Genomic DNA, 13518 nt, shown 5'->3' with positions numbered 1-13518 from the left:
CTCCAGGCTCCTGCAGTGCTCTGGGATGTCTGTCCACTAATTGGGGTGTGGGACCACTCTTGCCCCAGGCTGGTGGGATGTGTGCAGGGTGCCATCTTGTGTTCTGAGCAACCATCCCTCCCAAACAAATAAATAAGGACTTTATCATCTCTGATGGCTCTGATGAAAGCTGGAGGTTGCAGCGACGGGGGGACCATGCAGTGATGGGGGGTCATGCAGTAGCAGTCTCTCTTCCCCTTGCAGATCCACTGGGAAGCCTCCCCAGAGAAGAGGATGGACTGCCTACAGAAGGGCAAAAACAACAAGGTAGAGCCGCTGGGTGGGTGCCAGGGAGGGGCTGCCCCCACTTTTCCTGGCTTGTAACACCTGCCCTCCCCCTCTGCAGACCGAGTGCTTCAACCACGTGCGGTTCCTGCAGCGGCTGAACAGCACCCACCTCTATGCCTGCGGGACCTACGCCTTCCACCCGCTCTGCGCCGCCATCGTGAGTACGGCTCACCCACAGCTGCCCCTGTCCCCTGCCACTGTGTCACCCCGGAGAGGTGCAAGCCCTGTCCTTTCCCACCATCTCCACCCAGCCCCACTCCCTTTCTACTGCTGTCCCTGCCTGGCTCACTCCCAGGTGAGTGACTCTCAGGCTGTGAGTAGGTTTGAGGATGTGGCCACCGTGATGCAGATGCCATGAGTCACCACCCTGGCACTCTGACCCCAAACAAGAGGGCTGGGGATGGATCAGTGCCATGGGGGACACATGTGAGCTCAGCAGGATAGGATGCACCAGCCCTGGACCTGGTCTCCACTGCCTGCTGTTGCAGAATGCCCTCCCAGAAGAGGGGCTGCAGAGTGGCTGATGGCAGGTGGTATGCATGCCCAGGGAAAGGTGACAGGGGCAGAACTGACTCAGCAGCCCCTCCCCAGGAATTTCCTGTGCTAGTCCGAGAGTCCACACATGGCTGTGACTCATGTGTCCAAGAGCAGCCGTGTTTTATTGGCAGTGTAGCTCCTTGAGTCAGTGGAGACTCAGTTGCCATTTGCCCACCTCCCTTCCTGAGCTGGGGGGCAAAGGGGCCCCGTGACCATGCCTGCAGTGTGGCTGGGGAGCCCTGGAGAGCCTGTGCCTCTTCCCATGGCTGTGCTGCTGGTCCGGTTTGGCCCTCGCACACACTGGAAATTGGGTGGAGGAGCTGCCAAGCTGGAAGGGCCCTGTCATTATTTAACATGCTTTGAACTGCAAACCCCAAAGAAAGTAACTCCTGCTATGACATGGACAACACCTGGGGGGACTCCAGGCTGGCTGAGCAACATCTGCCAACCAGGCACTGTCTGGGAATATTGGCTGCACTGGCTGGCTCCTGCCCTGTGCCCGTGCAAAGCCCAGCTGGGGCTCCTCTTCCTCCCAGAGCCCTCTACCCACTCTTGGCTGGAGGCTGTGGCTGGCTGTGTGGTTTCTGATCAGCTAGAGGGTGCCAGGGGGGTTCTTCTTACTTGGACAAGGGCATGGCTATGGGCATCACTTTGTCCCTGCTAGCAGCCTCAGCAGAGAGCCTGAGGCTGGCAGGTGAGGTGGATCTGTCCCCTCTTGTCTAACCTGATTCCCTATCCCCTTCAAGGATGCCAACAGGTTCATGTTGCCATCTCACTTTGAAGAAGGCAAGGAGAAATGTCCATATGACCCTGCCCGTGGCTACACTGGGCTCATTGTGGGTAAGCAGCACCTTTCTGGGGCTGGTGGGGACACGCAGGATGCCACTGACCATGGCCCCATCCCAACACCTCTCCAGGGGGTGCCAGTGGTCCTCCCCCCCCTCCTCTGCCTGGGGCAGTGGGGTGCTGGTGGCCTGTGGGGCTGTCCTCAGGCTGCAGGGCCATGCTGATGGGCACCTGCCCTCCACAGATGGAGGCTTGTACACAGCAACACGCTACGAGTTTCGGAGCCTCCCCGACATTCGGAGGAACCTGCACCAGCGGCCACTGAAAACGGAGGAGTCCCCACTGCACTGGCTGAATGGTGAGATGTCCCTGTCCCTCCCATCTCGTGGGCTGTGGCACACTGTGCATTGCTCTGGAGAGTGGAGCAGGTGTGGGGGATGGCTCTGGAGTCCTGTGTGGTTTGCTCTGAGAAGGAACTGAGGCAGGGAGGGATTCCCCATTCTGTGTTGGTCTCCAATCACCACCTCTTGCTCCATGTCCCCAGATGCTGAGTTTGTGACCTCTGTGCTGGTCCGGGAGAGCAGGGACAGCCCTGTGGGTGACGATGACAAAATCTACTACTTCTTCATGGAGAGGGCAGGAGAGGAGACCACATCCTTCTTTGACAAGAGTCAGGTGGCCCGAGTGGCCCGGGTGGCCCGTGTTTGCAAGGTAGGCATGCTCCCAGCCACAGGGAGCCAAGCATTGCTCCTGTTGGTGCAGGGGCAGCACGCCTCCGCCTGTGGGAAGACTGAGGTACAGGCAGAGGGGAATGAGCAACTGTCCAGCCTGTGCAGAAATGCTCTCTGCACCCTCCCAGAGCGATGTGGGGGGGAAGAAGATTCTGCAGCGCAAGTGGACGTCCTTCGTGAAGGCACGCCTGGTCTGCTACATCCCCTACTACGAGGTGCTGCGCAGTGTCTGCAGCCTGGACGGGGGCGGCTGGGCCAGCACTGTCTTCTATGCTGCCTTCACACTCTCAGCACAGTGGTGAGTGGGGCAGCAGCCAGAAGGATCAGGGCTAAAAGTCTGCAGCACCAGGGGAGCCAGAGATGTGCAAGGGGATGTGCAGGCGGGTGCTGAGCACCTGGGGGTGCACTGGTTGGGAGCACCCATGTATCTGCCCAGGCTTAGGTGAGGTTCTGCTCCTCAGGAGGACCATGGAGGCCTCGGCCGTGTGCCGCTATGACATCTCGGCGGTGCAGCGTGCATTCGAGGGCCCCTACATGGAGTACCAGGACTGGGCTCGCAAATGGTCCCGCTACGATGGTGCAGTGCCCGAGCCCCGGCCCGGCTCCGTGAGTGCCTAGGAGTGCAGAGCAGGGGTGGCATGGGGCAGCTGCCTTCCTCTCTGACCCCTGTTTCCCCTGGGCAGTGCATCACGGACCACTCCCGCAGGAAGGGCTACAACTCCTCGCAGGACCTGCCCAACAATGTCCTGGACTTTGTCAAGCTGCACCCACTCATGTTTGAGGAGGTGAAGCCAGCTGGCGGGGAGCCGCTCCTGGTGAAGAAGAACGTGGTGTACAGCCAGCTGGCTGTAGACAGGGTGCAGGCCCTGGATGGCCGCTCCTACGATGTGCTCTTCATGGGGACAGGTGAGTGTGAGATGAGTTCGATGGGCCTCTGCTGGGCAAAGGCCACATCTCACATTCCCTCCTGAATCCCCTGCTCTGCTCTCCAGGGGATGGCTGGATCCACAAGGCTGTGGTGGTGAACTCTGGCATCCACATTGTGGAGGAGGTGCAGGTGTTCAGGGACCTGCAGCCTGTGGAGAGCCTGGTGATCTCCCACATCCAGGTGAGGGGTGGAACAAGTAGGGGGAGACTACACATGGGGCATGCTTGTGCTGTGAAGCTGCCATTGTGCTGTTTGGGGTTTTGGGGGGACATGACTCCTGGGTCACACCAGCTCAGGATATGTGCTGGAGCCCAGGAGGGTAGCTTGGGGAAATGAACCAGCCTGGCCATCAGCACTGACTGGGAGCTGGGGGCCCTTCTCGTGCACACCCATGAAGGGAGAGCTGTGCTGTGGGGCTGGGAAGGATCTCTGGGCACCATAGGGCACTCCACAGCCCAGCAGCACCATGCCAGATCCATACTGAGCCAGCCCTTTCCCCCTCAGAGGAGCCTGTACGTGGGGGCAGCCAGCGGGATCGTGCAGGTGCCCCTGGCCTCCTGTGCCAAGTACTCCTCTTGCTATGACTGCATCCTTGCCCGGGACCCCTACTGTGCCTGGGATGGCAGGGCATGCCGCACCATCGCCACCACAGACAGGTAGGGATGGGCTGCCCATCTGCAGATGGGTCCCCATGAACCTTCCACTTGCCCAATCCCACGCTGTTTCACGTCACCCCAGAGCCAACCCCAAAGGTCTGGCATCTGACAGTGGGTCTCCTGGTGGCCGTGACCCCCATAAGGGGAGGCTCAGCTGAGGCTGTATGGCTGAGCCCCCCATGCCTTGCAGCACAGGGCTGGTGCAGGACATTCAAAGTGGCAACAAGGGATGCCGGAGCAGCTCTGGACGGGGTGAGTGTCTCCTGCCCTTCGGGACCACGGGGACGCTGGTGTCCAGCATCCCTTAGAATAGCTGGGAGAGGTGCAAGGCAGTGCGTGTCCCCACAGGCTCCGTGCTGTGGAAGAACCGGACGGTGCTGCAGGGGGACGATGTGCTGCTGCCCTGTGACCAGCGCTCCAACCTGGCCCGAGCCGTGTGGATGATGAACGGCAGCGAAGTGCTGGGCACGGGGCAGGACCGGCTGCGCGTGGGGGTGGACGGGCTGCTGGTGACGGACACGCTGCCCCAGCACAGCGGCGAGTACCGCTGCTACGGCGAGGAGCAGGGTCTCCGGACACTGTTGGCTACCTACAGTCTCTCCGTGCTGCCCGAGCTGCCCCGCAGCCCTACGGCTGCCCCATCACCCCATGCCGCCAGCCAGACAACCAACGACATGAAGGTGGCTTACATTTCTGCCATCGTCACCTTGGTGGTGCTCTGCACCGTGCTCAGCATCATCCTCCTGTACATGTCCTGCCTGGAGAAGCGCAAGGGCAAGTATGTGCTAGGGGAGCCGCGGCCAGCCAGCGTGGAGCTGCAGACCGTCTCGGCCAACTGCCTGCGCAAGGGCCACCGGGAGGAGGAGGAGGAAGAGCTCACCTACCCCGACGGCTGCCTGCGGATCATACCCGGCGAGGCGCCCACGGCAGCCACCTCCCCAGCCAAGGAGCTGCCGGCTGCCACGCCCCCAGTGCCACCCCCGCTGCCAGCTGAGCTCACCAACGGCGTGGGGGCTCTGCCCAACGTCCTGCGCAAGATGAACGGCAACAGCTACATGTTGCTGCAGCAGCAGGAGGAGCCACTGGCCTCCCCGCTCTACAGCGCGTCCTTCACCGAGGAGCTCAGCAAAATCCTGGAGAAGCGAAAACACACGCAACTGGTGGAAAAGCTGGACGAGAGCTCTGTGTAGGGGCTGGGGAGGAGGGTCCTGCCAGTGGGGCCCTCCTCCCCTCCATCCCCTTCTCCCACCCTTTGCCAGCAGTATTACAAGTCTCAGGCAAAACTACCTCCTTGATGGCAGAGCTGGGCCGGGCCCAGGCTCAGCCATTCCTTTGGCATTCATTCACTTCTGAGACTTGCTGTACAGAAAAAAAGGAACGAGTACCTATTTAAATTTTGAGCTCTATTTATGTATAAAAACTCACTGACAGTGGCCATGAGCTGGAGACAGGAGCTCCAGGAAGGTGGACACCATGGGGAGGGAGAGTTTTTGTCTGTTCACCCAGGCAAGAGAGAGACGCTGTTGTGGATGTGTGGACTTGGCCAGCCTTGGCTGGGTGTCCCTTGGCACACAGGAGCTGGATAGCTGCTGAGAGGTGGGTGAGGAGCATGGAGGGGGGCTGAGGGCTGACAGGGCACAGGATCCCTTGCTGGCGGAGGGCTGGTGGGTTTTTCCCAGCTGCCAGCCCTCAGGCAGGAGAGGGGCCCTAGACACATCTCACATTGTGAGGGGTGGTCTCAGTGGCTTCCAGCCCCTACCTGCTGTTCTACATCTGCCCCCTCAGGGTTTCCTCTCTGGGAGAGGATGGTTTGGCGAGGCACAAGAGACAGGGCAAGGAGCTGATGTCCTGAATACTGTGGAGCAGCTGGTGAAGGGGCATGTGCCCACTGCAGAGGCCAGAAGAGGCCACAGGTGAAATACGGGGCTGGGTGCACTGGGGAGGTGGCACCCCCAGGGCCTCCAACCCTGACAGGGCTCTGCTCCCTTTTCCCAGGGCACTGGATGCAGCAGCAGGCAGCAAGATGCACTAGCAGCAGGACTGGCAGCCACCACCGTGCCCTACAGCATGAGAAGGGACCGGCACATCATCCACATGCCCTGATGTCTGCAGTGCCCCTGTGGCTCCAAGCACAACATGTTTCTGCCCTCCTGTGCAGAGCTGTTGGTGAACTGGAGTTCAGGCACAGCCCTGCAACCCATGGCAAAATGTGTGGGCAGGGAAATGTCCTCACATAGTGAGGAAGAAGAATCTTGGACAAGGGCCTGCCTCCCTGTGGAGCCTTCTCTTCATGGCACTTTCCAGGAGCAGCCACAGTTCCTAAATCTTCCCAACTGTTTCTGCAACTGCCACCTCCTGGGGACTCAGAGATGGGGGTGACAAAAGCATCTCATGCTCCAGGGACAGTGTGGTGACACTGGAGAAGCTGGGGAGGGACACACCTGTGGGGGTCCATTTCCTCCCCCATGTTCCTTGCTCATAGCTCCATGATCAGGACATGGCCAAGGGCTCAGCCCTGCAGGGGAAACAGGAGATGGGTGACAACCCCCAGGGTCTCTCACAAGCTGCAGCTCAGGCCTCCTATTCCAGGACAGTGAGGCTTAGCAGGAAAAGGCAAGAGTTGCACACTCTGTCACCCTGCCCCAGCCCTTGTTTTTGCTGCAAGAAGGGGGCGTGAGCCACCCCCAAGGACTACCCCAAGGACCACCCACAACCCTCCAAGGAGGGGCATCACTCTGTGTCTGGCACTCCTCAAGCACAGCTCCACATTCCCCCAGCAATAAAAATGGCTCTGTCTGGACGTGGTGTAGCAGTGTTCTTCTAAAGGCAGGAGAAATGGATGCAGAGACGTGGGGGTGGAGGAGGCTTTATTGGGGCTGCAGGCGTGGGCCCTGGACGGTGAGGATGGAGGGTTTGTTGGTGAGGGGGTGCCACTGGCCCTGGACGCTGGGGTTGTCAGTGTGGAAGGGCTTGCGGATGCGGATGATGTCCAGGCCGGACTGGTTGGCCAGCTTGGTGGCCAGCTGCACGATCTCCTCACTCGTCTTGCTGGCAATGAGCTCGTCCCGCACCGTCCCGTTCACTGCAGCAGAGTGAGGGGGTCAGGCTGCGATCCCCCCACTCCACAGCCTCCGGGGGCAGCTGCTGCTCCCCCATCCCACAGCAGCTGCCCTGGCACCATCTGCGCCGGGCAGAGATGGTACAGAGCCGGGGCAGGGCAGGGAGACCCCCCCCCCGTCCCCTCCCCAAGCCCACCAGCACTCACAGTACTCGGCCCGCAGCACAGGGGCCGGGCCCGGGCCCGAGTGGGGGCTCACGTAGAGGACGACATCGGGGTGCTGCCGGGCGAAGTCCTGTGCCGCCTCCTCCACGAACTGCCTGGGGGCCAGAGGGGACCCTCAGCCCCAGCCGGGCCACAGAAGGGACGAGTCGCCACAGCCGCCAGACATGGGTCACCGTCCGCCCGTGCCGGGCCCACGGGAGGGGTCACAGCGCAGAATTTGGGGTGATGCCCCCGGTGCCGCCTTCCGGCTCCTGTCCCGTCTCGCAGGAGGCTGGAGGTCCCACCCCGCCGCTGCCCCCCGTGTGATCAGCGACAGCAGCACTGTCCCTTCCCCACGCTGACAGGCCCGGGGAAGACTCGTCCTGCCGCTTAAGGGGTCAGCAGGCTCCCCCCGCCCCATCCCCGGCAGTCGGGTGGTGCCTCCGGCGGTACCTGGCGCCGCGGGCGTCGGCCGCGGTGGGACTGAAGAGGAGCTGCAGGCGCTGGAGCTGCCGCACGTACCGGCCCACGCCGTTGTGCAGCACGGCGGTCAGGAACCGGCTGGGAGACCCGCGGCCCGTCATGGCTCCGCGCTCACCCGGAGCCGGAACCGGCGGCAGGGGCGGGACGGGGCAGCCCCGACCGCGCCGGGAAGTGACGCGCCGGGAGCGGGAGCGGCAATGGCGGTGTCCGTGCGGACCCACGTGGGGGCTGCGGCCTGAGCGGCTCGGCGGGGCCGGGGGCCGCGGGGCAGCCGCCCATGCAGAGCGGCGGCGGCGCGGGCGGGTGCCGGGGCGGTCAGGATGGCGCTGGTGCCCCTGCGGCCCGGGAGAGCCGCCAGCCGCCTGCTGCCGCTGCTGTGCGGGGGGGCCAGGAGCAAGGGAGCCTCGCTGTGCCCCGGCGCGCCGGGCCGCCTCGGCCAGCGGCGCTACAAGAAGGGCGTGCTGCCCTCCCCCGACGGGCCCGCGCCCTCCGTCTCCATCACCGAGATCCGCCAGTACCTGCGGGCGCAGGACATCCCCTTCCACGATGGGTACAGCTGCCTGCACACCCCCAGCCTCTTCACCGGCGACCGCGGGGACCAGCCGCTGTCCGCCAATGCCCCGTTCACGCTTTTCATTGACAAGACCACGGGCAGCTTCCTGTGCACTGCCACCCTGGCCGAGGGCACCTGGCAGGACTTCCAGGCTAATGTGGAAATGCGGCACCATGGCGTTACCCCCATTCCCCCCGCCAACTCGGAGGAGAAGGAGGAGGAAATGCGACAGGCTCGCGAGGATGCCCGCTGCATCTGGGAACGGGCTCTGCCGCTCTGGGAGCTGCTGGATGAGAAGGAGACCAAGGAGACCAAGGCTTTGTTTGGTATCTCCCAGGTGACAGATGCCACCTTGAAACGTTTCGGTGTGCGTTATCTGAGGGCTGCCAGGTCTCTCGTCTTCCCCTGGTTCAGTCCTCAAGATGCGACCCTGAAGGGCCTGAAGCTCCTGAGGGTGGAGAAAAAGGGGGGCACAAAAACTTACGTGGAAGAGACATTACCCCGCTTCGATTCCTATCGCAATCTTTTTGGGCTGCCCCTGATAGGCCGCCGAGACACAGAGCTAGTGTTAACCGGCTGGGAGCTGGATGCCCTGGCCCTGCACCAAGCTGCAGGAGTGGCCAGCCTGGCCCTGCCGCGGGGTGCCAGCTCCCTGCCTCCCACCCTTCTTCCCTACCTGGAGCAGTTCAAGCGCATCACGCTGTGGCTCGGCGAGGACTTGCGCTCCTGGGAAGCTGCCAAGCTCTTTGCTCGCAAGCTGAGCCTCAAGCGCTGCTCTCTGGTGCGCCCTGGCAACCTGCAGCCCCGGCCCTTGGAGGCTCTGAACCAGGGCCTGAACGTCACCAAAATCCTGCGTTCTGCCCTGCTTGCCAGCCACAAATCCATCATCTCCTTCCGGCAGCTGCGCGAGGAGGTGTTCGGGGAGCTGGTGAACACTGAACAGGTGTCAGGTGTCAAGTGGGCACGTTTCCCTGAGCTCAACAAGCTCCTCAAAGGGCACCGCAGAGGGGAGCTCACCATCTTCACAGGTAACGGGCACAACGACTGGTGGACAGGGCGAGCAGAGGGGTGTTTGCTGGCTTCACCCTCCTGCGGGTGGTGCCTTAGGAGTCTTCCAGGTCTCTTTCTGCTCAAGGCTTTTGCTGAGCCTGTCTTGCGGGTGTGTGAGAGGCTGGGGTGCATTCCTCAGTTCTGTGGGACCGTGCATGCCAATGTGGTGAAGCGCTCCCTGCTTGGGGCAGTATAGGAAGTTCTGGGCTGTCCCTTACCCCTGCTCCCCTCCCTGTGCTCACCATACTGGCTGCCCAGCCCTTCACAGGGACCTGTGGAGATCCATAAGCTGTGGGAGGTTGTCCCCAAGCACCCAGGTGTGTCATGTGGCATGAGAAGTTTGTTTATGGTCTGAGTGCTTCAGATGGTCTTCTCTTGCCCCAGTCCCTGGTGCTTCCACCTCTAAACAACCCCCCAACACGGTCAGGATGGGTCATATCATCTCCCCCAGCTAATTCTCCTGTTGTTGTCCTTGTACCAGGCCCAACGGGCAGTGGGAAGACCACGTTTATCAGCGAGTATGCACTGGACCTGTGCATGCAGGGAGTGTGCACACTGTGGGGCAGCTTTGAGATCAACAACGTCCGTCTGGCCAAAATCATGCTGACACAGTTTGCTGGCCGGCGCCTGGAGGACCAGCTAGAGCTGTATGATGAGTGGGCTGATCGCTTCGAGGAGCTCCCACTCTACTTCATGACCTTCCATGGCCAACAGAACATCAAGTATGGTCCTGCACCTCCATTCCCAGTGGCATTTACCCCTCATGGCATGTGCTGCAGGGCCCTGGGGAGCTGGGGCTCTTCCCCAGCAGTGAGTCACAGATTTGGGGCTGGCAGGAGTCACATTGGGACTGTTCAAGTCCCAGGGTTGGTGTGTGGAGACTGTGTGGCCAACCACCTTTGTTCCTCCTGTCACGGGGACTCTCACAGATTCTCTCTGGGGTGGGGGTGAAGGAGGGGACTTGATCCCGTGCTGCTCTGAAGCCAGCCTGTGCCCATGGCAGGACATGTCCCCTCACACCCTGCTTACCTGCACTGCTGTTGTTTGCTGAAGAGGGAGAATAGGCACCTCTAACCCCTTTTATTCATCAGGCACTGTTCACCTGCATGCATCCCTGTGTGCCCTGAGGATCCCTGTGGGCTGGGGGCATTGCAGGGCAGTAGACAGGGACTGTGTGGGCAGTGCTGGGTCCTTCTGATCCCAGCTACCTTTCCCTGGGGGATGGGGCTGCACCTGCTATACAGTGGGGGAGGTGCAGAGGTGGGATGCACTCACATCCCATCAGGACCTGGTACCTTCCAGCTTTTTCTCTGCATCCCTTTGCCTGGCTCAGCATTCCCATCCCTACCTCCACTAATCCCTGATCCTGATCTCCTCTGCTCAGGACAGTGATTGACACCATGCAGCACGCAGTCTACATGTACGACATCACCCACGTGGTTGTTGACAATCTCCAGTTCATGATGGGACACGAGCACCTCTCTGTGGACAGGTAGTCCTCCTTCAATCTGACCCTTCCTTTCTCTGTCACCCTCACTGCTGAAGCTGTATCTGTCAGTTGTCACTGCAGAGCCTGCACAGGGTTTCTGCACAGGGTGTCACCTTTACTTCTCTCTGGCCACTCTGTTTCATTAAAGGGCAACCAGTGCCCTAAGGAGGAAGAAGTGGGAAGGGGTGAGCAGGTCACCAGGCATCCCTACCATACCACATCCCTCTTCCCGTGTGGGCTTGTTTGCCTCACATTCCTGGGTGGTTTCTGCTGTGGGGATCACCACCTCACTGCCTCCTGCCACTGAGCAGTGCCAGCCCCTGACCCCATTCTTGCTGCTGTGGCAGGCTCGCTGCCCAGGACTTCATCGTTGGTGCCTTCCGCAAGTTTGCCACGGACAACACGTGCCACATCACCCTGATCATCCATCCTCGCAAGGAGGATGACGAGAAGGAGCTGCAGACAGCCTCCATTTTCGGCTCTGCCAAGGTGAGCTGGCCCTTCCTGTACCTTGGGCACAGTGTATTCCCAGAAAGGGGCTAGGATGTGTTGGGCGGTTGTCCTCAGCTGCCATCAATGCCCTGGATTATCACTGGGGACTTAAAAGGCGTGGAATGTCTCCCAGAGTCCTGATGCAGGCAGAGAGCAAACCCATTGTCAGCTAAAGCTCTGTTGGGGCTTTAGGTGCATTTAATTAATAATGACTGTGGGTGGAATGTAGTAGGAGATAATTAAAGAGGGAGGCAGGGAGGGTGTGGGGACGGGCTCTGAGTCTCTTCCGTGATGCTGACCAGCCCTGCAGTTGTGGGCAGGAGGTGCTCTCTGTGCACAGCCCTCCAGTGATTCCATTTCCCCAGGGTGGGCTGTGGCACAGGATGTACTTGGTGGGTCACTGGACATTCCAGGGGAACACAAGAGGTTGGTGCTGGGGAAATGCTGGAGTTGCTGTGGCATGGGGTGCCCTGTAAAAGGGTTTAAAGCAGCTAGGAAAGTGTTTGTGACTCTGGCAGCATTCCTGGTACCCTCCTGGAGATGTTTTCCTCTCCCCAGGCCAGCCAGGAGGCTGACAACGTCCTGATCCTGCAGGACCGTAAGCTGGTGACCGGGCCAGGGAAGCGCTACCTGCAGGTGTCCAAGAATCGCTTTGACGGGGACGTGGGTATCTTCCCTCTGGAGTTCAGCAAGGCCTCGCTCTCCTTCTCATCTTCCAAAAGCAAGGTCAGGCTGAAGAAGATGAAGGAGGAGAAGGAGATTTTAGCCAACAAAATCGTGGAGGGAGGCTCAGGAGCCTCCAAGAAGCCATGAGCCCAGCAGGTCTCTTCCTCAGCTTGTCTGGGGGAACAGATCCTAGTTCTGGCAGCCCAAGGCTGGAATATGCCAGCTTCTCTTCCCTGGGAGCCTCTGCCATGGGGCTCTGTGGCCATTTCTCCTGCATGAACAAACCTCTTGACCACCAGCAGTGTCAGATGGGAGACCACCATGAGAGGAAGAGTGGTCCCATCCTGGTGAAGAGTGGATGGGGAAGGTGCTTTGACAAGCACTGGCTGCTCCACGTTGGTGCTGAGTGCTGGGAGCATGGTGGGAGTGGAGGCAGAGTGAGCTGGATGATGATGGAGATGATCTGCAGGTCAGAGACTTGGGTGTCTCTGGACCTGGAGCAGGTCGTTAAATTGTGTCTGAAATGAAGCTGAAATCCTGAGTTGTCACTAAAGTGGGAGGGGATTGTGGGAGGCAACTATGCAGAGGGCCACGTAGTAGAAATCTCCCTGTCACAGAGGGGGTCTGTGGGCTCAATCCTGCATGGGATGGAGCCAGCAAGGGAAGGATGGTGAGGGAAAGTGTGGGAGATTGTGGGTGGCTCATGCTCCAGGGTGGGAGCAGGTGTTACATGGAACTTGCTGTTTCTACTTGCTGGGCTGGTGCCTGACCTGGCCCTCTTTGCTCAGGGTCTCCCAAGCCCCTTTCTCTGGGGTGACATCACCAGCAATAAAACCATGTGGGGAACAGTCCTGCCTTGCTCAAACCTTGCTGGGTTTGGGGGAGCTGCCATCCCCCCTGTCCTCAGGGCTGCGGGCAGCAAATACTGTGACCTGACTAGTCCTTGCCATGGTAGGGAGTGTCCGTGGCTGGATCTTGGTCTAATCCCTTTGATTTTTTCCCTCTTTCTAGTTTTATTAAAGCATAAATATGAGTGTCTTTTTGTCTCTGTTACTGGAGTACCCTTGGTCTGGGGAGGGTACCCTGGCCAGGGAGGAGGTGCCCCCCTGATGATGTCCCTGCTGCACTGAGCATCCTGCCCCAGCCCTGGCACACAGGATTATTACCAGCTTCCATGCTGGGAATAGTTTTAACCTGAGCCATAATGAGGGCCCAGAGCAGGCAGGTGGTACACACCCAGCCCTGGGTTTCCGGGGTGCACCAGCTCACCTGGAGAGCACCCTTGGGTGCTGTCAGTGCAGGTGTGAGCACCCAGAGGCAGGACAGGGGTGGTGGCAGAGGAGGGTCCTGGGGAAGCAGAGGTAAGGCAGGGGGGAGTGGAGCTGGGTCAGGGTTCACATGGCAGTGTGGGTGGGGGCTGTGGGTTTCCCCTCTCCGCCCAAGGGTTCCCTCCCTCTCGCTGGCTTCCATTTGACCCAGTCTGGTTCAGGTGAGGTGCTGTCATGGGGGACTAGAGTGGAAGTAAGGCAGTGGGATAGCCCAGGGCCCCATCTCCTAC

The 13518-nt window shown here is 60.5% G+C and overlaps 3 protein-coding genes across 4 annotated transcripts in view; 2 read left to right on the top strand and 1 right to left on the bottom strand.

Moving 5' to 3' along the window:
- Positions 1 to 6749, top strand: part of SEMA4G (semaphorin 4G) — a 29469-nt gene extending 22720 nt beyond the window's left edge. Inside the window, exons 4-17 of the mRNA XM_058810136.1 lie at positions 244 to 306; positions 386 to 484; positions 1611 to 1704; positions 1895 to 2008; positions 2195 to 2361; positions 2510 to 2679; positions 2843 to 2987; positions 3065 to 3287; positions 3374 to 3489; positions 3814 to 3965; positions 4156 to 4217; positions 4314 to 5561; positions 5751 to 5878; positions 5961 to 6749. Of these exons, the coding sequence (XP_058666119.1) occupies positions 244 to 306; positions 386 to 484; positions 1611 to 1704; positions 1895 to 2008; positions 2195 to 2361; positions 2510 to 2679; positions 2843 to 2987; positions 3065 to 3287; positions 3374 to 3489; positions 3814 to 3965; positions 4156 to 4217; positions 4314 to 5155 (2247 nt within the window). The 3' untranslated portion in view covers positions 5156 to 5561; positions 5751 to 5878; positions 5961 to 6749. The remainder of the gene's footprint in view (positions 1 to 243; positions 307 to 385; positions 485 to 1610; positions 1705 to 1894; positions 2009 to 2194; positions 2362 to 2509; positions 2680 to 2842; positions 2988 to 3064; positions 3288 to 3373; positions 3490 to 3813; positions 3966 to 4155; positions 4218 to 4313; positions 5562 to 5750; positions 5879 to 5960) is intronic.
- Positions 6750 to 6816: 67 nt separating this feature from the next.
- MRPL43 (mitochondrial ribosomal protein L43) lies at positions 6817 to 7820 on the bottom strand. Its single transcript, XM_058810139.1, has 3 exons — positions 7681 to 7820; positions 7231 to 7343; positions 6817 to 7047 (listed from the first exon to the last, which is right to left on the bottom strand). Exons 1-3 carry the CDS (start codon positions 7809 to 7811, stop codon positions 6833 to 6835), a joined length of 459 nt encoding a protein of 152 aa, XP_058666122.1. The 5' UTR covers positions 7812 to 7820; the 3' UTR covers positions 6817 to 6832.
- Positions 7821 to 8030: 210 nt separating this feature from the next.
- On the top strand, positions 8031 to 12998 carry TWNK (twinkle mtDNA helicase). Of its 2 annotated transcripts, none has more exons than XM_058810137.1 (5): positions 8031 to 9291; positions 9795 to 10035; positions 10698 to 10805; positions 11150 to 11291; positions 11853 to 12998. In XM_058810137.1, exons 1-5 carry the CDS (start codon positions 8031 to 8033, stop codon positions 12105 to 12107), a joined length of 2007 nt encoding a protein of 668 aa, XP_058666120.1. In that variant the 3' UTR covers positions 12108 to 12998. The 2 variants fall into 2 exon arrangements, with proteins under 2 accessions (XP_058666120.1, XP_058666121.1); XM_058810138.1 differs by having other exon boundaries at positions 8329 to 9291; positions 11889 to 12998.
- The last annotated feature ends 520 nt before the right edge of the window (positions 12999 to 13518 follow it).

The sequence above is a fragment of the Ammospiza caudacuta genome, chromosome 9, assembly GCF_027887145.1.
Source record: "Ammospiza caudacuta isolate bAmmCau1 chromosome 9, bAmmCau1.pri, whole genome shotgun sequence".
In the NCBI taxonomy this organism is placed as follows: domain Eukaryota; kingdom Metazoa; phylum Chordata; class Aves; order Passeriformes; family Passerellidae; genus Ammospiza; species Ammospiza caudacuta.
The sequence above is the reverse complement of the archived record's forward strand: the minus strand, read 5'-3'. Positions and strand labels throughout refer to the sequence as shown.